Raw genomic sequence first — 23,398 nt, 5'->3', positions numbered from 1 at the left:
AAATAAAATTCAACAAACACCTTAAAGGAACATCCTGCAGTTCCCTGGTTTTAATGCAATGCTGCCCCAAATGCTCAAATCTTTGAACAGAATAGACCTCACAATCACGAAGTATGTGTTGTGATGTCTCTTCTTCAAGATGACAACCGCGACAAAGAGAATGAGATTCAATTTCCATTATGTATAGGTGTCTCCTGAGGATGCAGTGTCCAGTAAGAAGACCAATGATCTTTCTTCAACTGTTTCGAGTAAGCTTTAACAGCTCTTTTTGACGTACACTAGGATAGCTACGATTCAGCTCCTTAGCTTGTGTCTGACCGTCAGCGACGTGCCATTGCTCATGGGCAATTTTGCCATAGAGCTTGAATATAGATGCCCTAAAAGAGGTGGGAGAAATTCCCAATGCAGGTTCAGGGCCCCAGAAAATTGCACTAGAGCCAGCCTGTGCTGCTTCATCAGCTAGCTCATTTCCAAGAATAACCATATGTCCACGTACCCAATGCAGGCATACCCTGTTATGAGTAAATAGGTCACAATGGACCAAATAGCATTCCCACACTAGCAAAGAGGTGAATTTACACTTTGACAGTGATAGGAGAGCCGCCTGACTGTCGAAACAGATGCGTATAGTCATATTTTGATATCCCCTGTCTAAGAATATCTTACAACACAAGATAATGGCAGAGACCTCAAATCCTGAGTCTTAAATTATAAAGTATAGTTGCCCTTATTTGTAATCTAATCACCTAATTAAGTAAAGATAAAAAAAAATGAAACTTTTACTCTCTATATAGCCATTCTTTATTTGAATTTCGTTAGTTTTGAATAAAATGAGTTATTGTTTTATTTAGATGGTCAAGTTGACAGTGTTGAAATTATTCCTCTCAGATCGACATCCTCTCAAGAATTAGAATGGGATCCAACTGGAGCACAACTAGTGAGCACTGTAAATACTTTATTTCATGTACCAAATTTTTTTGACTTATTATTTACTGTTGAACTGTTTATAGTGCAGTACATACCATGTTTTCTCAAAAAACAGACCCCCAAACTAAATATGTTATTTTATCATTCCTTTTGTAAGGTTTACCTTTAAGTAATGCTGTAGTCTGTCTATGGAAAGAACTCCCCCAGCCATCCGTCTAGAGTAGTGGCGTTGACCATGGTTGTGAGGTTTAATTATTTCAAGTATTGGTGTTATATCAATATTTATGACAGGTTAAGGCAGGTTGGAGAGAGAAGCTCTCCTCTTTGAAATATGTTTCTTGTTTCCATAGCAGCAAACTCTGTGGCGAGTGGAATTCTTACTATAGACAAACTATATCTTATATGCATGGTATTATAACACTAAACTCATTAGTAAACTGAAGGACATAAATTTTTTTCCAGAAATCCTTTAAGGCACTTTTTCTGGAAATTGAAATTTTTTTTAATTGAAAACAAATTTTATTGTATATTTAATAATAGGCTTTTTTCCAGGTATTTATTAGATCAAGTGAAAAATTCTTTGGGTTAATATTTAAGGATTGAGAGATTGTGTTAGAGTTATTTCATAGCAGTGTCTTAGGTGGACAGAAAGCTGCAATAATCCTTAATCTACACAGAAGTTCTTTCTAATTTCGTTGTTGTATTAAACAGTATAGCTGTTATAATTAGGGTATCAAAATATCCTTGTCGATATTTTATTGTGAAAATTATGTTTTAAAATACTAATTTTCTTATTGCAAACATTATTCTGTACTGATGACTCAAATTAGATATGGCCTCACCTCTTAGTTCTTCCGTGTACACTACACATGAGATGAAATGACTTTTGATTAGGTTTTGACTACAAGTCTGGCCAATTTTCATTATTCTGGTTTACTAAAAAGGTTCTACAAAACTATTTCAGNATAATATGCTACTTTAAGGTGCAATGTTTAATTAAATGGCATGATATTTCCCTGTAACTATTTGTCAAATTTGCAAAATGTCCCCTCTGTTACATTGCATTTTTTGAAGTTCATAAAAATGTGTAAGCAATTTAAGAAGTCTTATAATAATCTATTTTACCTTGAAATGTGATAATTACATTTACAAATCACAGAATATAGCGGAAATAACAGTGCATGTCAAAAATGTGGGATTTTCTTTGTCCCTTCTGTTACAAACGCTTTTAATTACCTGGCAATTAAATTATGAGGCTCTTTTATTATTTTATGCAATTAAATTAAACATTGCCCTTAAAAGTAGCATATTATTGCAAAATTTTTTGTTTTTACATATATCTAATACATTTTTTAAGATCAAATACAGTGATTTCCCCTCTGTTACGCTTGGAATTCTACAAAAGTTACAAGAAATAATGATCATTATTCTTTTTAGTGCGCTGTATGATTTATTTATCTGTAGATTATTTATATGAAATGAATGCAGAGTATGTTTTCATTTTTTACCAGCTGTTAGTTTTTCTCAAGAAGATGAAAGAATAGATGATGATTATGATGAAGGTGATCTTCCACTAGTTGGATATCCTAAAACTCCATTACCAAATGTTCTCAACTTTCCCAAACCACCTTTTGGGACAACTGAGCCTAATGGAAAAGGCATTATTTTACAGCCAGGTAAGAAGAAATAGAATGTACAGTGTAAGAAACACCTTAATATGTTTTTATATAATGATTGGATATTTAACTACATGGACTCATACTTTTGGTTTGAGGGCCTAACCTCAAATACGCTAATTACTTTCTACAGAGAATGAAAAAAAATATCAACAATACCTAAAAGGCTCAAAAATATACTTGCTTATTCTCAATACTAATTTGGATTTGTGACTCTTAAATTATTAAGTATATTTGCTATCTAGAAAAGATAGTCCCAGTAGTTAAAGCAAGTGAGGGGTGAAAATTTGGACCCCTTAATCATAATCTAATCACCTAATTAAGTAAATCTAAAAATAAAAAAAATGGAAACTTTTACTCTCTTTATTAGAATTTTGTCAGTTTTGAATAAAATGAGTTATTGTTTTATTTAGATGGTCAAGTTGACAGTGTTGAAATTATTCCTCTCAGATCGACATCCTCTCAAGAATTAGAATGGGATCCAACTGGAGCACAACTAGTGAGCACAGTAAATACTTTATTTCATGTACCAAATTCTTTTGATTTATTATTTACTGTTGAACAGTTTATAGTACAGCACATACCACGTTTTCTCAAAAAACAGACCCCCTCCAAACTAAATATATTGTTTTATCATTCCTTTCGTGAGATTTGCCTTTAGGTAATGCTATAGTCTGTCTATGGAAAGAACTCCCCTAGCCATTCATCTAGAGCAGTGTTCCCGTGAATCAAATGGTACCGGGCCGTAAATACTTAATACCCCAAATTAAAAATATTTGTGATCCATTAAAATTTTATTTATTTAAATAAAAGGGGCCCCGGATGGCAGCAGACTCTGTGGCGAGAGGAATAGTAAACTGAAGGACATAAATTTTTTTACAGAAATTCTTTAAGGCACTTTTTCCAGAAATTGAAAATTTTTTTAAATTGAAAACAAATTTTATTGCCTATAAAATATTTAAATTTAAGTTTTTTGCTTATATATTTAATACAAGCTTTTTTCCAGGTATTTATTATTAGATCAAATGAAAAAATTCTTTGGGTAAATATTTAAGGATTGAGAGATTGTGTTAAGAGTTATTTCATGCAGTGTCTTCGGTGGTCAGAAAGCTACAAATAATCCTTAATCTACACAGAAGTTTTTTTCTAATTTCTTTGTTGTATTAAACCGTATGGCTGATATAATTAGAGCATCTAAATATCGTTGTCGATTTTTTTTTTAAATACGTTATCAGAATGGAAGAATACTGTACCACAAAAAGAGTTTTCAATGTCAGACCAGTTGGCACATGAAAAAGAGGCAGGCCGAATTTGAGATGGATAGATGGCCTAGAGAAAGACTGTTTGGTCTTAAAAACTAAAAATTGGTAAACACTAGCAAAAAAAAAAGGTTAGACTAGAAAAAACTTCCTGAGAAGGCCAAGGCCCACCCTGGGCTGTTGAGCCATTGATGAGGATGATATTAAAATTATGTTTTAAAATACTATTTTCACATTGCAAACACCATTGAGTACGGGCGATTCAAACTAGATATGGCTTCACCTATTAGTTCTTCCATGTTATGCATCTTGATTAGGTTTTGACTACAAGTCTGGCCAATTTTCATAATTCTGGTTTACTAAAAAGATTCTACGAAACTATTACAGGGTTTGTTATCATTACTTGATTAGATTCGTATTTAGGGCAATAAAGTGGATACATTTTATGTAAGCAATAAATATATTGATTCTTTTGTCTGATGAGACACGCTATTTCAATCAGTGTAAACAAAATATTGTAAAAAGTTCACTGTTTTTAAACATTTTCTAGTTAATATTCACATTATAGCTTTAATTTTTAATTATTTCAGTTTACTCCAGTTTAACAAATAAATTATCTTGGTACCTACTCTCTTGTGTTAAAAAAAGAGTTTCACTGTATATTTTAAACCTAAAATTACATTGTAATTGAACCTCTCTTTTTAGAAAGAATCACCCCAAAATATAGACATCTCATTTAATGTGATTATTACAAATTAACATGGAAGTAAAAGAATATATATAAATATTTTTTTAAATTTAAGGCACTGGAGGATATGAATCCTGAAGAACCAGAGAAACCTGGAGATAATGAAAGCTACGATGAAGATACTCCCTTACCTCAATTAAAAAACCAGTTTGCACCCTTGGCCTCAGCAAGTGAAGTTACAATCAACAGACTAAGTCAAACTTTTGCCTGAGCATAGTTTTATTTAGGCTTATTATATGACTATTAAAGTTACTACACCGGTTCACTGCTGAAAAACTTCATTTGAGGATTGAATTTTTCATTAGACTTTTGTTTAGTTTGCTTATTGAATGACTCATATGCATTTTGCTGTCTCTTTATTTCATTCCAAGTAATCCAATATAAACCTAATTGTTCAATTTGTAAGTTTTTTTTTTGTTAGTTGCAGTAGCATTTTTATAAATAGTCAGTATTTTCATGTTTCATCTACAGGGATGTCAACTATAGTAGCATTTTTTTAGTTAACAATAAATTTCTTTCTTCAACTACAATCATCTTAAAATTACTGTTTTATGGCTAGTTGTGCAACTGCTAAGAATTTTGGATATTTTTTTTTAGTTTTATGAAACTATAACCATTATCTGTTTCGTTTCAAATGGCATGTTCTGCAGAATCTCTGAAAATTGAATTAACTGTAATACAGTTGTGTTGCATTTTTACGATTTCAGTTAGGACAAAATATTAATTTTTTTAACTGTGTAGTTCAACAAAAATAGATTCTGAATGCTAGTATTTAATAACTCATTAAGTTAAAATTATGTTTTATAATTTTTTATGCAATCACTGCAAATTTATTTAAAACTTTTTTTCTTCTTAAATTTCCTTAGTTACAAAATTATCTCGGTCTCTAACTATGTTGTTCAACTTGCGGCTACTATTTAATGATCTGTTAAGTATATATAAAAATTTCTTATTATATTCTATAAAATATTAAAGACCAAAACTTGTTGTTTTCTCTTTTAAAAAAGAAATACATATTTAAACAATTTGCTGTTCTACTAGATCTTTGGTCAAAATTCATTTTAAAAGGGGGAAGCCAAAGTAATTGGTATGTTCTTTTAATGGGAATTTGATTTCTTTATGAAAATAATCAACATATAAGGATAAAGTATATCTAAATATTGACATCCCTGCATTTTTTAGCTGTTGTTATTTTTAGATTGTTCCTGTGATATTAAAACATTCCTTCATTTCATTCAAAGTGACAAATGTATTTATACAACTATTGCTAAATTACCAGATTCAAATATTAATAGTTTATTTATATGTTATGACATTGTTATTATCTATATATAATTCCATCAATTTTTAACTACTTAAAACATATGTTTTTTTTTATTTGTTAAAGTGTTCACCTTATTATTCAGCATCTGGTGCTAAACTATTTTAATTAGAATTTATTTTTACTGCATGTTTTATTTTATTATTTCATTTATGTTGAAAAAAATATTTTTCTTCTTCGAAATCCGTTTAGTGTGGATTTAAATTAAGAATAAACTATTTTTTAATTAATAGAAACTATTAGTATGTGTATTAAAGCCGTTAATAATAATAAATAAAAAAAATTGTATCAGTATTTTGTGCAATATCTCATCTTGCTTATTTTGGTTAACATTTTTTCAATGTATATTGATATATTTTCATTATAAGTTGTATTAATTCAAAGCATTTTCTGTCACTAGTCAGTGCACACATTCTATCATTCATTTTAATAAATCAGTTTATTATATATAGTAGTAATGTTTCTCTTCCTAATTTATATGTGGTTAAAATTATACATGTGATATTTGCTTTAGGTCTTGGCAGATGTCAATACTATTTTGCAATGCATCAGGTTATTTGGAAATTAGTCACCAGTATTTTCTACTCATACCTATTTTTTTATTCTTGAGCCTTGTTTCATTTTCATGAATGCCTATTACTTATTATAGCCATTGGAAACATACAGTTGTCTCCTTAGGCTTTTTTAAAAGGCCACCATCCCTTAAAAAATCTGCCTTTTTATTTTATTTTTCAGGGAAAGGTTACTTAACTACCTGTTTTATTTAATAATTCATAATTATTTAATTTCATTCCTTCATTTTATTAAGATTTTTTTCATGTTGTCTAGTTATATAATTAAAATTCGCATGATATTCAGACTCCTGAGATATTCACATTTTTTATGAGTTTTTTTAGTGATTTTAAGTTATACCATTATTTTTTAATAAATATGTTTTATTTAAAAATGCACTTTTAAATGCTTATTTTCTCATAATTTTTAGTTTAAAATATTAAAAAAGCTTTCAAGTTGTTTATCAATTCCTTTTTTTTTTTAAAAGAAAATTTATATACACTGATTGTCTTTTAGCTTGCCTTTAATTATTTTTCATAAGCTTCAAGTTGTTCTGTTATTTCGATAAGTGAGTGTGTTTTACACATAAAATATGAGTGTAATTTAAAAATTGAGGATCAAATTCAGTTATTACATAATATTGCACATTACGATGAATTTTAAGGGTAGTAAGTTAGTGCCCTTTTTTTATTCCCTGGGAGAACTCTGCGTATACCACAGATTCATGAAGGTCGTGTCACCGGAGGCGAAATGGTTATTTTAAAAATTATTCATTGAATATGTACACTACCTGGCAATAAGGAAAGAAACACTTTAAAAAAAAAATTCTCACAAAACACTTGGATGATTATTTTATAACTTTTGTGGTTTTTAGATCATGCTATTTCTCAATTTGAAAGCTTTAAGGGACCAGCAATAAATTATGAATGAAATCTAGTATTTTTGAATACCCAATGCTAGAAAATATAGCAATAAGCTAGTAACTTGCATAAATTACTTTGGTTGTTATTTGCACAAAATTTCATAAGCTTAGCCTAACTATTTATGTAGATATTTATTCGCTAATTTTTTTGTATCACTTTAAAAATAAACTTTTTGGAGCAATTTTCAATGAATAAAAAAATTATTTAAAATTGTGCTAGATGTGGGCTTTTAAAATCATTCTTATATACTATGCATGTGCGCAAGCAATTTTTTTGCTTCATAATTTGTAGTGAATCGTATTAACTAATAAAAAAAAATCTGATTTGAAAATTTAAAAAGCTCGCAATTTTCTAAGTAGTTTTTGTATATATTTTTTTTTTTAAGTACAGTATAAAAACTATTTTAAAAGCCAAATTCTGCATAATTTTGTTTTTAATTAAAAATTTTTCCATACATTTTGTTACATAATTTTAAAGTCATAACAAAATTTGTTTTTAATAAGAATATTTATGTTTCCATAAGTATTTAAACAAAGTTTACGGAATTTCATGGAGTCATTGCAAATAAGTAATCGATGCAAAGTTACAAATTTATTGTTATACATTCTGGCAATGGGTTTTCAAAAATACTGGTTTTCTCCAAAAACTGAAAGCATCTCTTCCTTCATTGTAAGGTTATTTATATTACCAAGTATTAAGTAGTTGTATTTTTGATTTCTGAAAAAAAATCTTGTTTTTTAAGAACAGTAATGAAAAATAAATCTAATGTATGATAAAAGTAATTTTATTTTGAGATAAAAATTGCAGTCCAATTCCAATGTTACAAAAAAATGAATGCACAAGTAGCAGAAGTTAAAACAAACTGAAATATGAATGCAATGGGGAAGAGGGAAAATGTTTAGGTTTCACTACAATTAACATCACTGTTTCATATTTTGCAATCATTAAGGTGCCCCCAAAATCAATACATAGTTTTTTTTTCTTTTTAAAGAGAAACTTTTTTGTCTCCATTTAATTACATATTAAGAACCGTAAAAATATGAGCAACTTTGAAATAAGCCTGTTGTAAAATCTAAACTGAAAAAAAGTGAGAATAATTTATTTACATAATGACGCCAAAGATTAAAAACTGTAATGCCATGTTGAATATGATTAATTCTTATGGAATCTCTAACAAAAGTCATTTTCACATCTCATGAATGCAGTTATGATGAAATATTTACAAACTGTTAACTGATGCAAATATAATCGTATTTCCGAATACACATCACTTCTCCAGTTCCAAGAATGAACTTAAAAAAAAGTGCCAAATTTCGGACTAACTTCTGATACTCGTGAATGTAGATTAAGACAACTTGAAGTTGAGAATACAAAAATGGATCCTGTAAAAAAAGTTTTAAATTAATAAAAAGATAAAACTTTATAAAAAATCCACACACTATTAAAATATTTATTTATTTAATAACTAAATATTATAACAATTTTTATATCGCTGTTTGAAGACTAAGCTGATATAAAATAATTGAAACTGTATGGTTTAATTAGAACATGGTTACAGGTATCAATTCAGGTTTTTATCTAGAGTCTATTTTGTGAAAAAAATATAAAAATGAAAATATTTTTATGAAAATTTCTTAACTATTTAAAACATTCCATTTTGGCAGTAACTATATTTTACAATTAATATAAGTAATTCAACGCTAGTATGCACAGTAATTTGATAAATTAATATTTCATCAGAAATGAAATATAAATTTTTCAAAATTTTTTAATATTACGATATTTATGCAATGAAAAATAAGCTGCTTTATAACTACATAAAAAATTTCTCATAGACAACTCATGAAATGTCAATCACAATTGTTAAGTATTTACAGTTAACTTATTATTTAACAAAAAATATCTCATTGAAAATATATAAATGCTTTACCAGTAATAAATTCCCATTGAAAAATATTTCAACTAAAACTTACCGCAACAATTTTTTAATAAAATGCAAGTAATGCACTTTTGTCAGTTTAACGCTATTTTAGTAATTCTTTTGAATTAAATATTTTATGCAAGAAATTCTACATAGTCTTTTCAATAAACAACAGTAAGCGTCAAATTTAAATTTTAACTTACCACAAAGAAAGGTATATGATTCACTTTAATAATCCTCATCAGGCAGAAGTCCTATATAAGAAACAATATACAATTTATTGATACAAGACTAAAACAAAAAGATATGAAATGTTTTTATTTATTATAATTATTTCACATTAATTTAATAGAGGCATAATTTTTAATATAAAAAAAGAACCTAAAATCAAGCTGCAAAGGATAAAGTGTGCATACGAATTATAGAAATGTATTAATTTTTCACTTTACGAACATTAATTTAAAAATATAATTCAATATTTATATTTTAACAAATACAGTAGAGAACCAATTATCCGGGATGCTCGGGACCATCGCTATCCCGGATGTCTGAATTTCCCGGTTTTCTGAATTGACCAAAAAGTGTCGTTAATCGATGTTTTATCGAACGCGAATTACAAGGAAAAAGTGTAACGCATAAAGTAAGAGAAAAAAGAAAAGTACTCCTAACTTTAAAAAAAAAATGGTAGAAAAACAAGTTTAAAAAATACAAAATTCTCTGAATTTCCCGGTTTTCTGGATTGACCAAAAAGTGTCGTTAATCGATGTTTTATCGAACGCGAATTGCAAGGAAAAAGTGTAATGCATAAAGTAAGAGAAAAAAGAAAGGTACTCCTAACTTTAAAAAAAAAATATATGGTAGAAAAATAACATTTAAAAGAATAAAAAAAATTGCAAGTTTAGAAAAGAAAAACAAGTTTAAAAAATACAAAATTCTCGCATTTATTTTTTAAAAATAATTACAATTCCTAAATTAACTAATATAAACAAAACCAATGGTTAAATAACGCAATATATTTCATACCTAATTATACGGGGGAAACGATAAAATAAAAGGAAAACTAATTAACTAAATAAAAACACTTGAAAATTATCAAACCAAAACGATAGTTAAAAAAGGCATTAGCATAAATATTAAAACCCGGAACTAAGCAAGATCAACGGAATTTTAAAAAAAAAACCTAATGATAAAATTTATGAATAAAAAGAATCAATTTATTAAGTGCGAAATTTATCGTGAAAAGAAAAAAATATCATACGTAGTGGAATCAGAAAAACAAAATTGCAATCTGCTTCATAAAATAATCCTATGATTAAATTAATAAACAATTCTTCTATTTTTTTTTTGTTGATAAAAACACGATATTTAATTACAGCAGATGTGATTCCACATCAATAAAAACTTGCAAATGATACCGCACTTCCAAAGAATGAAAATTTATTCAGAAGAAAAAGATTTTATTTTTATTAATCGATGTCAAATAGATAAATATATTTTTCTCTTTCATCTTCTGTTCACTGATAAGCATGCAGTGCATTTTCCCCACTCCTCGTAAATCAAACAGAAAACGAAATCAGCATGCCACACTCTTGAGCTTGATTGACAGCCTAAAGGAGAAAATAAAACACTCCTCCCTCCCCTGCCTTCAAAGTCACGGAGGAAATGACGCTTCTCTGGGTAAACGGGGAAAAAAATTCTCTCTTTCCTTACATTTTTCTCTACTCAACTTCAAGAATGAGTTCAATTTCCGCTTTTTTTCATAATCGTTCTAGTTTAAAATGGCGGGAAAACCAATCAAAATTTTTCCCGGTTATCTGGATACCGGATAAATGGTTCTCTACTGTATTTATCATAAATTTTAAGGATTTCATATTGGTCAGTAAATATGCCAAATATCAAAAATATTCCCCAATTTTCGAAAGTCTTAGCCAAATGCAAATCTTAACAATTTCCCCATATAATTATCTAAGGAGGTTTAATCTGTATTTCAGATATTTTGTTTTAGGCTTACATTATTTGGACCCAATTCTAATTGGTCATGTGGCACATATACCGAAATTAACTGTAATCGAATAAAAAATTACTGACTTGTTTAGATGAATGACAAAACTCATTGATGTAATTTTGATGATCGAGTCAAATATATATATATTTTTTTACAGTGGGAAAAATCATTCACAAAAACACATATTTATTTGCCAAATTTATGATTCTATCGCGTTTGACAAGGTGGCGAATGCGTAGCGTGGGCCCTGTAATCAAACAGACTTTTTTCTTCTTCTTTCAAATAACACAACCTTACACATAAACAATAAAAACTACTAAACTAAACATTTGGAGTGCAAAAGTGAAATTTTAGGTGAATGAAAACTACAACTATCATTTTAAAATTAATATAAGGGTGAATTTTACACTAACATCAGGTACTACAAAAAACAATTGTATAAGGAAATTTATAGTTAGAATTCTTAATATGTCAGTAATATGTTTAATCTTATAATATGAAATGTTTTAACTCGTATTTATTTTTTAAATTGAAGTTTGTTTATAAGGAACTGAAAGGATCTGCCCAGTGCTTGCTTATCAACCTTTGAAGCTGTTTACACATTTAATATTAGCCCCCTTTTGCTCTATTCTTGTTTAATATCCTAACTTTTATACAGTATCTTTCACAATGTATCATTCATAATGTATAATTCATCAGAGGAGCAGTTTTCCCATGAAGAGGCAAAAATCAAGATAATGGAATAGGTATTTGATCGTAAAAAAAGCAACTCTACAATTTAATCACTCTAAAACTAATTACAAATTTAAAAAAAATAAAATAATATGACATATTTTTCATGTTCAATCATAAGAGCACAAGGTTGCAAATGATAATTCAACTACTAATCGTTTTTGATAAACTAAAGTATGCCATAGCAATTATAACTTACTTCTGTGAGTTAAACATTGTGCACCACCATGGTATTGTGACTACTCCCCAAAAGGATTAAACCTTTTGGACAACATCCCATAACTTAACAAGGGATGTGGTAGAAGCATAGATCAGGCTTATCTGGCAAGACTACAGATCATATTTTACGCACAAAGCTTTTCTTAACTGACAGTTGCGCCAAACAGAGCCAAGATTCCACCCCCTTTCTTTTAAGATAATCGCAAAAAAATTGAACCAGCAAACCATCCAGTTACATTCAGCAATCAGTCAATATTCAGGAGAAAAACTTATTATTGTGGTCAGAACGGGATTTCAATGGTTCTGGAACATTAATTTTGAATCCTAGTTTGTATTAAATTATAACGCATTTGCTATAATACAACATTTTTAGAACAAAATAAAGAAGTTTACCCTTTGCCATCAGCACTAGCAGGATCTGGTTTACGGTCTTCTTTTTCAGCTAAAATAAACATCAAAGTGAACCATGCATTATTTATAAGCAGTAAACATATTTAGTTAAATTAACTAATTTAAAACTGTAAAATAATTCAAGATATCTATCTATATATATATTTAAACCTTTTATGTCAGTTTCTTTCTTAGAATCAGTATCTTCATTCTTGTGCTTTTTCTTTGGCCGATGAGAGCGCACATCCCGACGCCCGTCCCCTTCATCTTCACTATCTGAAAACTCCTCATCGCACGCTATTCTCTTTTCGGAAGCACGAATGCTAATGCGTTCATCAGGATTTTCTTTGTCTTCATCCTCACTTTCATTGTCAATGGCATCTTCAGGAATAGCTGATAAAAAAGATAAAATAAATTTTAAAAAACATTTAAACACATATCTAAACATCTCTATTTTATACCAGTGTTGGGGTTTTGGACGTCCTAAATTGGTTCTGGACAGCACATGTGGGTTTTACTGGCTTAAAGTGTCCAAAACCTTATATTTTGGTAAAAGGTCAAAATTCTATAGGTCTAATCATTGTACAAATAATTACATATATTAATAAATATTTGATATTTTTTTATGCAATTTGCTTTAAATTATTAAAGGAATATAATTTAATATAATAGGAAAATATTTATTAGTTGTGAAGCTCCATAATTCACTGAACAACAAAATTGAATACCTTATCCTTTAAATATGAATAAATATGCTTTTAATACTGATAAATTATATTTTTGCATCAGGATAAATAATGCAATATTAAAAATAATAATAAACTTTTTTAATAAAACAAAAACTTGTCCTCACTTTGTTTCTTGTTCAAAAATTAACCTTTCATTTTTCACAATATTTTTTTTTTAACTGTGACATAATTTAAAAAAAAAAAATGGTTTTGGACAGGACGATTTTAACCGCGGATAAATCCGTTCTGTCCTAAACCTTGCCAACTCTGTTTTAAACATATATATATATACATAAATATATATATAATACTCTATTTTATATATATACATAATACTTTTACAAATATTGTTTTGTGGTTTTCAAGTTTCAATTGTAATGACTTGGACTTTTAATCAAGAGTTAAATATAAAATCTGGTTTTGACATTTTATTTTACTACTGATCATTGTATTTGTCATCACCAGAATTTCATTAGCATAAGTTGAAGACCACCATTTCTATTAATGCATATTAAGTGCACATTAATGATATTAATTTTTAAAGGTTCATTAGCAAAATTTATGATTTAACAAATCCTATTTCAACTTAATTTTACAACTGAAAAAAAAAAGATTAAAATAATCTTACAATAGTGCTTGGCAAAAATGTGAATATTAGTAAAAATTTACTTAAAGTTCTGGCTTATAAATAGTGATATATGAAGAAATATAAAAATGAGTTATTAGTTGTTACTTTCAACATAAAAGGAACCATGAGACTCAAAACATATATCAAGTAAATAGGTTTACAATGTAAAATTCAAATAAAAGAGGAGTAAAATCTATAACTCACGCTGCATCTGTACTCCAGGTGCATGTGGAAGCATTCTCAAGTTTTCAAACAATCGGGTTCTAGAAATATATATTGTTTCAAAATGGGATACTTTCAAAAGGGAATGCATTAATTTTATAATTTAAATTACAGTATATGCATAAATTATTTTTAAATAAAGCTCAGAATAATAAGACATTATGTAACTTGCTATTTGGAACAAAATAGCCTTTTTCTTACTTCCTAAAAATTTTATAAATAAATAGATTACACATGGATGATAAGTATTAAAATCAGAAATAAATAACTATTCTTGAAGCAGCAATTAAAATAAGTAGTTACCTTATTTTTTCCAGATATTCAGGAGTGTTCTGATTAGCCATGTTTGAAGGGCTAATGTGTAATTTAAAATCAGGTCCAAAATATTCAAAATAGTCATTGTACGGTAATTCTGAAATAAAAATAGTCTGTGAATAAAAATGTTGCACAAAACAAATTGAGCACTGACTTGTGAAGGAAAGGAATAATAGTTCAGTAAATTAGCTAATTATAATTTCATATAAAAAAATAGTTGTCTTACTTTAAGTTTTAAGTAAAAGCAATTAAATTCTTACTAAAGATATCAGTGGTTTAAGGCAGCAACTAACATCAATGCTCGAATTATGATTAGTAAAATAAAGTATTTTGTTTCATAAAAGCAGCAGATCCATAGATTTCAGATTTGAAGCATTACAACCAAATATTTGTTCAATAGATGAAGAGAGTGCGTAGTCAAATTATTTAACAAAAAATAAGCACCTTTTAAGCACTTTTCAAGCTTTTGATAATTGACGGCTTTATCTTGTTTTAACCGTCATGTCGGGGGAAAAAAACAAAAAGTGTTGGCATTGCTTTGACAATTGTCAAAAATCATGAAATTTTGAATCGTGTAAAACGAACGGCGTTTTCAAACGCTACGGATCGACAATGCGCCAAAATAGATTGGGGTTGAATTAATTATGAAAACGTTAAAAAGAACAATGTGAATGGTGTCTTTTTGCATAATTCGAAGCGAAAATCAGCATAGTAAAAGAAAAATTTCATTTTGAAAAGGGAAAATTAAGCACTTTTTAAAAACACACAATGAAAAAAGCACCTTTAAGCACTTTTTACTAACGCTACGCACCCTAGAAGAATACAGATTGAGAGCAATTTGTGTAAAATTATTTCAGAATTTATTCTTAAATAAAATGGAAAAGAAATAATTAACTCCTTGGAATGATCAGCTATTGATCTGGATTAACACCATTCCCTCTCATATAAAAGAAAACTTTACAAAATCAAATCTTTGTCATTTGATTTGCAGTTAATTTTAAAATCCTGGAAAAAAAAAGAAGAAGAAAGAAACACTGTATATTTTTTTTTCATAACTTCACTTACAAATATTTTGCCATTAACATTAATGTAGCTATCAAATTATTTTAATTTAAAGCTCAAAAATAATATATAATAATGTAATGGATTTTAAGATTTTAGAGCACAACCTATTAGATGTAAAATCAAATATACACTGCTCACAAGTAAAACATTTAAGTTAAAACTCAAAATTGCTTGATACTAAAAATAAATAAATAAAAACAGTAATAATTTCTTTTAATTATTTTTTAAATGAAGAAAGCATTATTCATAGATACAGTCGGACCTCTATCTCATGAAGACGCTAAATCCTGATAATAAGTTCGTTACATTTGTTTTTGAAATACTTAAACGACACAAAACAGGTTTCAAATTCATAAACACTAGACATAGTTAAAATAGCAATGGATACACCTTCATATTGTAAAGTAGTCTCTACTATATATTTTATAAATCTTAATCACAAAAGAAATCTGCATGGAAAACATGAATAGAGCAAAACATTAACCAGCGTTACACAATCATGCTACATACATTTTCCACTAAAAAAAGATAAATTTATGCATAAAATTATACCTGCATTTATCATAAAAGTAATTTTAAACATACATTACCACATGCATTCTAAAGTTTAAGTGGCTTCGAAATTCAATTCAAGGTTATTTCCCCCGTAAAATGCGTTAACAAGTTTAAAATGTTCAGAAATAGTTTGGGAAATAGGGAAAGAGGATCTCAAAGAAAAGTTCGTTTAATAGAAAATCCACTTCGCTATTTGGAAGCTATTTTATGAAAAATTCGCAAAATGTTTCTGGTTCCTCGAAAAAATTCGCAAAATGGAAGTTTATTATACAGAAGTCCGACTGTAATTATATTTTACACCAGATACAGAAGAAGCAGATAAATTAAACGTATAAAAAATACATAGATAAAACAAATAAAGCAGTGGTAAGAAGCAAGGCAAAATTTACCATTAGCAACATCCGTATTTAAAGCAACGGATGTTTCATGTGTCCAGCACCGAGCAACATTTCTGATTGTATATCCTCCACCTCCCAGAAGCAAAAGAGGAAGGTTATATTTCTTCACAAATTCAACACATTTGCCGTGACCCTTCAATGTCAAATTGAAACAACCAAGTCTATCGCCTGACAAAGAGTCAGCACCACATTGTAAGACAATAGCACTCGGTTGATACATCTCCATCACTTTCGATATCAGCTGTAAACAAAAGAGTCAGTTCATTCACCTACTAATAATATTGTTACATATTCAATATTTGAGTGACTGCCTTTTCCGGTAAAAATATTTAAGTAATAATCGTATGGTTTAGACACTATTTAGACAAATAATAACTGCTTTGATAATAAATAATAATAATCAATAAAACCTAAGAATAGAATGTCAGACGTGCCAACCTAGCAAAATTAACATTCAGGAGTTTCCCTAACAAGAATTCAGGAGATTTCAGGAGGGGTAAAAAAAGGTGCATGGTATGCAACATTTGGCACTTCTAAGGAATTTTAAGTAAAAAATTTATTAAATATAAGAATGCAAGAAATTTTACACACTAATAGAGCAATAATTGTTTAAAAATATTAAATGGAAATAAAATAATTAAACACAGATTTAGCAACACAAAACTATATTAGGTAGATACTCTTTAAATAAATACCATTTCCTTAATAAAACATTATTCAAAAACCCGACACTGTAATAAAAATACACAAAAACTTTTAAAAAATAAACAAATTGAATAAGTATTTTATTTTAAAAAACCAATTCAATACTAATGTCTGTACAATAAAGAACCAATTATCCGGGATGCTCGGGACCATCGCTATCCCGGATGTCTTAATTTCCCGGTTTCCTGGATCGACAAAAAAGTGTCGTTAATCGATGTTTTATCAAACCCAAATTACAAGGAAAAAATGTAAACACATTTTAAAGTAAGAGAAAAAAGAAAAGCACTCCTAAATCTAAAAAGGAAAAAAATTGTAGAAAAATAAAATTTAAAAGAATAAAAAAATTTGCAAGTTTAGACAAGAAAAACAAGTTTAAAAAATAATTACGATTCCTAAATCAACTAATAAACAAAACCAATGATTAAATAACGCAATATATTTCATGGGGGGGGGGGCGAAAATAAAAGGAAAACCTATTAATCTAAATAAAAACAACACTTGAAAATTATCGAACCGAAACGATAGTTAAAAAACGGCACTAGCATAAATATTAAAACCTAGAACAAGGCAAGATCAACGGACTTAAAAAAAAAAAAAAACTAATGAAAAAATTTGGTAATACAAATAATTTTATTGAGTGCAAAATTTATCATGAAAAAGAAAAAAAAAACGTAGTGGAATCAGAAAAACGAAACTGCAATCTGCTTCATAAAATAATTGTATGCTTAAATTAATAAACAATTCTCCTTTTTTTTTTTTTTTATAAAAACGCGATTTTTAATTAAAGCAGGTGTGATTCCACATCAAGAAAAACTTGCGAATGATACCGCACTTCCAAAGAATCAGAATTTATTCAAAAGAAAAACATTTTATTTTTATTAATCGATGTCAAATAGATAAATATATTTTTCTCTTTCATCTTCTGTTCACTGATATGCATGTGCAATGCATTTTCCCCACCCCCTCGTAAATCAAACTAGCAAACGAAATCATCATGCCACTCCTTTGAGTTTAACGACCTAAAAGAGAATAAAGATCTAAAATCTTCAAGGTCGCGGAAGAAATGACGTTTCTCTGGGTAAACGGGGAAAAAAATTCTTCCCTTCCTCACATTTTCCTCTACTCAACTTCAAGGATTAGTCCAGTTTCCGCTTTTTTTTTCATATCGTTTTAGTTCAAAATGGCGGGAGAACCGAGCAAATTTTTTTTCCGGATTATCTGGATACCAGATAAATGGTTCTCTACTGTATGCATGAAAAAAAGAGTTGCAGACTTAGCTCTCCGCAATTAAGTCTTGCTAAAGTCATTGGTACATGATTTGTTGAAATTGATCCATACTTCCGTTTCGACTTAAGACATCCTTGAAATTTTTTTTTTTTAAATATACGAAGACTAAACGAATAATTGATATCACGTTGCTAGTTTACGAGCTTGTTGCCAACCGTGGAAAAATACGCATTAAAAACTATAAAAACAGCAAGATACAATATCAATTCCAACTATCGAGAGTACGAGTTTCCCCACTCCTGAACGGACGTCACTCGATAACGACATGTGACGTCATTGCATTCAACTCCACACGAAAGAAGAGGAAGATTTCACCCGCCCCCAGTGTAAGGGGGCGGGTGAAATAGGAGTGTTTTTAGAGGTAACGTTGAAGAGGGGGGAAAATAAAGCATGTTCAGCTACGCTTCAGGCAGATGGTAGTTTGATAAGAGGGGATGGAATTCAAGCTGAAAGAAAAACTTACCTTCGCACTCGCGGAAAAATTAGGTAATTTTGAGTTTGGCCGTCGATCGCAGTAAAATTCGGGAGTTTTTCAAATCAATTCCGGAGGGCGGGAGAATAACTCAAAATTCGGGAGACTCCCGCAAAATGCGGGAGAGTTGGCACGTCTGGAATGTGGAGAATTAGGAAAATATAAAATGTTATGCGTCAAAATAGTAGAACGAGTATGACAGATGTTAGGTTGGTAAACAAACAAAAATAAGATATAGCAGTCAAAATAATCTAACCTGAGAAAATATAATAAAATAAGAAGTCCATTAGTTAGAGTTAAAATGCCATTGCATTTTATTTTATATTTTCATCTCTTTTTAATTTTAATTAAAAGTAACTAGAAAATTTTATTTACAAGTTAGAATATCAGATTTCCTTTCAGAAAAACAATGTGAAAACTTATTTCACCACAAACCTCACAATAATACTTATATTTTGAATTTAATTAAGACTCAAAACTTTTGAATTCCTTTAAGTGTACTGTTTGCGAGTATTCCATTGTAAACCCATGTAGTTTTTTGAGCATTCCAGACAGTTTTAAAATTTGTATTTGAGTAAATATTGATTTTATAATTCTCAATGTACTGATTCCATTGTTAATCCACAATTTTCTCGTTCATTATCGATGATTAATATAGGGGGGCACAACTGTTTTGAGTGAAGGACCGCACTCATATTTAGTCATGTTAGTGGCAAAGATGATAATTTTTATCTAAACACTGGTGTTCAAAGCACCAAATATTTTTATCAGTAAACTTAACATATTTGCAGAAAACTATATACTTTTAATTATTTTAATTTAATTAAAGACATAAAATTAAAAAAAAACTAATAAATTTTATTATTTTTCACAATAATTAATTTATCAAATATTTATATATAATTCATTTATCAAATACATATAACATAAATATTTGGGGGGAGGGGATATAAATTCTAACCAAAAATAAGCTTATGGAATGAAAGTGCAAAAAAGTATGCATTTTATAGAGTAATATAAATTTTAATTAAATATTTAATAAAAGAAAATTTATAATGTTTAAATAAAAAACAAAGTAAAAGAATTTTTTTATTGTGACCTGAAGTTCCCGCGGGCCGCACATCAACAGTCTGCGGGCTGCATGTGGCCCCCAGTCCATAAGTTGTGCACCCCTACCTTAATACCATGTTATTACAAAGCAGGAATTTCAAATTCGAGTGATTCTCGTTTTGACAGGCTTGAATTACAACGATTCCATCATAAATCTTCAGTTTTCTGACATTTTTTTTTTGCCATTTGTTCTTCATTATTTCAATCATTTCTAGATGGTTCTCCAAACACCAATATTTTAAATATATTAGGACACTTGATTGAATCTATGTCACTTCCTGAAGTGCATGATTCAGAACTAATCTGTTGTAAATCTGCCTGCTTTTTTACCATCATTTCCTTGGCACTTATTTATCATTTTTTGAGTTTTTTTTTTCCCACAAGGTTTTAACAATTCTAACAATTGTAATTACTAATATTATTACTAAACAAGATTTTGAGGCAACACTTTTGGCGAATTCAGTTCGTGACTATTGCAAGGTAAATTCACAAAATTTTTTTAGTATTTTAATTTGATTTTTCAAATTTCAATATTCACGTTAGCTTTCATGCGACCCACCCGGCTTTCCCTTGAATTTAGTAGAAAGCAGTAGCTTGATGAAGAATTTATTATCAAAATAACTAATAGAAAGAATAATAAGGATAGCACTATAGTAGATACTGCTGAATTTATAAAGTTCTATTAAGGAAAAATAATTGAATCATAATTAACACCAACATTTTAAATTATAACTAACACCTTGAAATTATTTTAACATCATCGTTTAATTATATTTAATTAAAAAATACCTATATCGTATTTTAAGTTATCATGAAAGGCATTAGATGTATTTAATATCATTATTATTGTAATTTCTGTCAGAGTTTTGTATTAATTTATTAAATCAAATTCATTTTTTCTAAATCCACAGTTATCGTAAATTCTAACTTTATTAGAGAAACTTTCAAAATATCATGCAGATTTTTTGGAGATGTGAGTGAGGTAGAAGGTATTCCCTAAAAGTGGGTGAACTTTGATTTGCAATCATTCTACTGAGAGTAGGTTATTGAAAAATGACTTACAGGTTGAAAAATTCCTTGCTCGTAAGATTCATCATCAATTCCATCTCTAAGAGGGAAATTCACAGCATAATATTTGCCTTTGCCTGCACCAATATCCTAAAGAAGTTAAGAACAGACACAAACTTTATTATTTACAATTTAAAAATTTAAGCACATGCATAAAAATAAGAAAGAAAATACACTTCAATATCTTTTTATGTCATTAATTTTTTTAAACTTTAAATGAAGTGGTGCAGAAATAATTTGCGGGTACAACCAAAATGCATCAATATGAAATAGATAAACAGTATGCAAAACTAGCAAATTGAAAAAAGAAATGGGAAAATGTTTATGAGTAATACCTTTCTTAGATATAATATCGATATAATATTCAACACACCACAATTGACAACCAAATATTTAGGACTGGCAAGTGAATTTCGTCTTATAAAATTTAGTGTTTCAAAATTGTGATATTTTTCCTAGAATTGCGTGTTTTCAGTTTACAAATATTAAAAAAGGATAGCAATAGGCTTTAAGAGGGGGTTAACTTAACATATAAAGATGCACATAACGGATGGATTGCTATCTATGTTAAAAGGTGTGTCAAAGTTTTAGATGCCTTGAAGTAGTTTTCCAAAGTATGTCTTTGAACTTCCTGTGATGAAATCTATACTGTAGAAGTATGTTAGGATTTAGATAGATTGCAAATTCAGCAGAATTCTGCAAAACTTTTATTTTACATAAGGTTGAACAATTTTTTCAGGGTACTCCCATTGACTTGGTTTTCTTAAATTTCATTAAGAATATTATAAAGTATAATTTTTTTAAAAATTTAACATTTGAAGATTATTTTTTAATCTGATAAACATGAAGTTAACTTACTTAAGTGAAATATGCTATTTAAAATTAACTAAAAGATTCTAACAAAAGTTTCTTTTATGAAATATTCACAATTTATAAGTAATAAGGAGGAAAATTGGTGAAAATTAATTTAAGTATGAAATATAAGATATTTTGGTTTCAGACCTAAAAAAAATTAATAATCTATTTTATTATAAGATCAGGTCGATAAAGCGGGTATAAAATCAAGTGTATTTTAGCTCTAAAACTGAAGCATTAAATTAATTTTACTGAAAATTTTGGTGTATTTTATAAACATTGGATTTACGGTAACATATTAAAAAAGAACATGTTTTGATATACACATTTTACCCTGGTAAAGTGGGCATAGTTGTAAAATTTGCATATATTTTACTAAAAAACAAATACAAATATTGTTTTAAAAATAAAAATGGTCTTAAATTAATGTATCATGATTATATATTTTTAAAAAAAATTTAAATGTTTTCTTCTTCTTTTTCGTATTATTAAATTAGAGTTAATGTTCAAACTTACCATACATATACTATGCATAGGTGCAGAATGTTTTGCTGAACTCAACACAATTTAATCAAAAAGCAAGAAAAGTGTAATAGCTTTCGGTTTACTTGAAATATAAATGAGAGTGTAAAAATTAATACCTATAGTGTTTTTACTATTTATTGCAGATATGTATTTTTCTTGAGTCAAGTTACTTTAAGGAACTTTTTTTGTTTTCCATGAAAAAACTGCCATATGAAGGCAGAAACTTGCATGAAAACTCCTCTATATCTTTCAGGGTTGCCACTCAAATCTGAAAAANACAGCTTTTTAAATCATTTAAAATTTTCAACTTTTTAAAAAGTTTCCATGCGTTTTGAGGTGTGGCAATTGTTAAAAATTATATAACTGGCTACTACAGGGTTGCCACTCAAATCTGGAAAAAAAATTCCCTGTGTTTTCCCTGTGCATGTTATACGCAATATATTAAGAGGAAACAACAATTACTGTGCTCTCGTGTGAGCTATATTGGGCTAACTATATTTATTAGTTTCAATTGCTGGGGAAAAACAGCTGAACATACTTAAATAATGCTATGGTAAATGAAATAGTTTAGTATAGCTGAAGTATCATGGTTAAACATCCCATAGATTACGCTTTGAGTGGTCACCATTTTTTAAAAGACCAAAATAAGAAAAAACAAAATTCCCTGTATTTTCCCAGTTTGTAAAGAAAAAATCAAAATTCCCTGCATTTTCCCTGTTATTTAAGGTGATTTTTAAATTCCCTGTATTTTCCAGGTTTTCCCTGTTCTCCCTGTGGAGTGGCAACCCTGTA

General features: G+C 28.7%; 2 protein-coding genes across 8 annotated transcripts in view; one reads left to right on the top strand and one right to left on the bottom strand.

Moving 5' to 3' along the window:
• The window catches only part of LOC107439518 (axotactin), a 95,089-nt gene extending 89,523 nt beyond the window's left edge, over positions 1 to 5,566 (top strand). For all 7 annotated transcript variants that reach the window (XM_071179535.1, XM_043053322.2, XM_043053321.2 and 4 more), the window contains exons 32-33: positions 852 to 946; positions 4,666 to 5,566. In XM_071179535.1, the coding sequence (XP_071035636.1) occupies positions 852 to 946; positions 4,666 to 4,821 (251 nt within the window). In that variant the 3' untranslated portion in view covers positions 4,822 to 5,566. The remainder of the gene's footprint in view (positions 1 to 851; positions 947 to 4,665) is intronic.
• Positions 5,567 to 8,174: 2,608 nt separating this feature from the next.
• Positions 8,175 to 23,398, bottom strand: part of LOC107439520 (histone deacetylase 1) — a 28,108-nt gene continuing 12,884 nt past the window's right edge. Inside the window, exons 7-14 of the mRNA XM_016052152.3 lie at positions 21,221 to 21,316; positions 16,576 to 16,825; positions 14,555 to 14,663; positions 14,234 to 14,292; positions 12,845 to 13,066; positions 12,677 to 12,725; positions 9,531 to 9,581; positions 8,175 to 8,788 (exon numbers count right to left, since the gene is read on the bottom strand). Coding sequence (XP_015907638.1) covers positions 9,569 to 9,581; positions 12,677 to 12,725; positions 12,845 to 13,066; positions 14,234 to 14,292; positions 14,555 to 14,663; positions 16,576 to 16,825; positions 21,221 to 21,316 — 798 coding nt within the window. The 3' untranslated portion in view covers positions 8,175 to 8,788; positions 9,531 to 9,568. The remainder of the gene's footprint in view (positions 8,789 to 9,530; positions 9,582 to 12,676; positions 12,726 to 12,844; positions 13,067 to 14,233; positions 14,293 to 14,554; positions 14,664 to 16,575; positions 16,826 to 21,220; positions 21,317 to 23,398) is intronic.

Source organism: Parasteatoda tepidariorum, chromosome 4 (assembly GCF_043381705.1).
Source record: "Parasteatoda tepidariorum isolate YZ-2023 chromosome 4, CAS_Ptep_4.0, whole genome shotgun sequence".
In the NCBI taxonomy this organism is placed as follows: Eukaryota; Metazoa; Arthropoda; class Arachnida; order Araneae; family Theridiidae; genus Parasteatoda; species Parasteatoda tepidariorum.
Note: the sequence above shows the minus strand (reverse complement) of the source record. Positions and strands in the feature narration are given on the sequence as shown.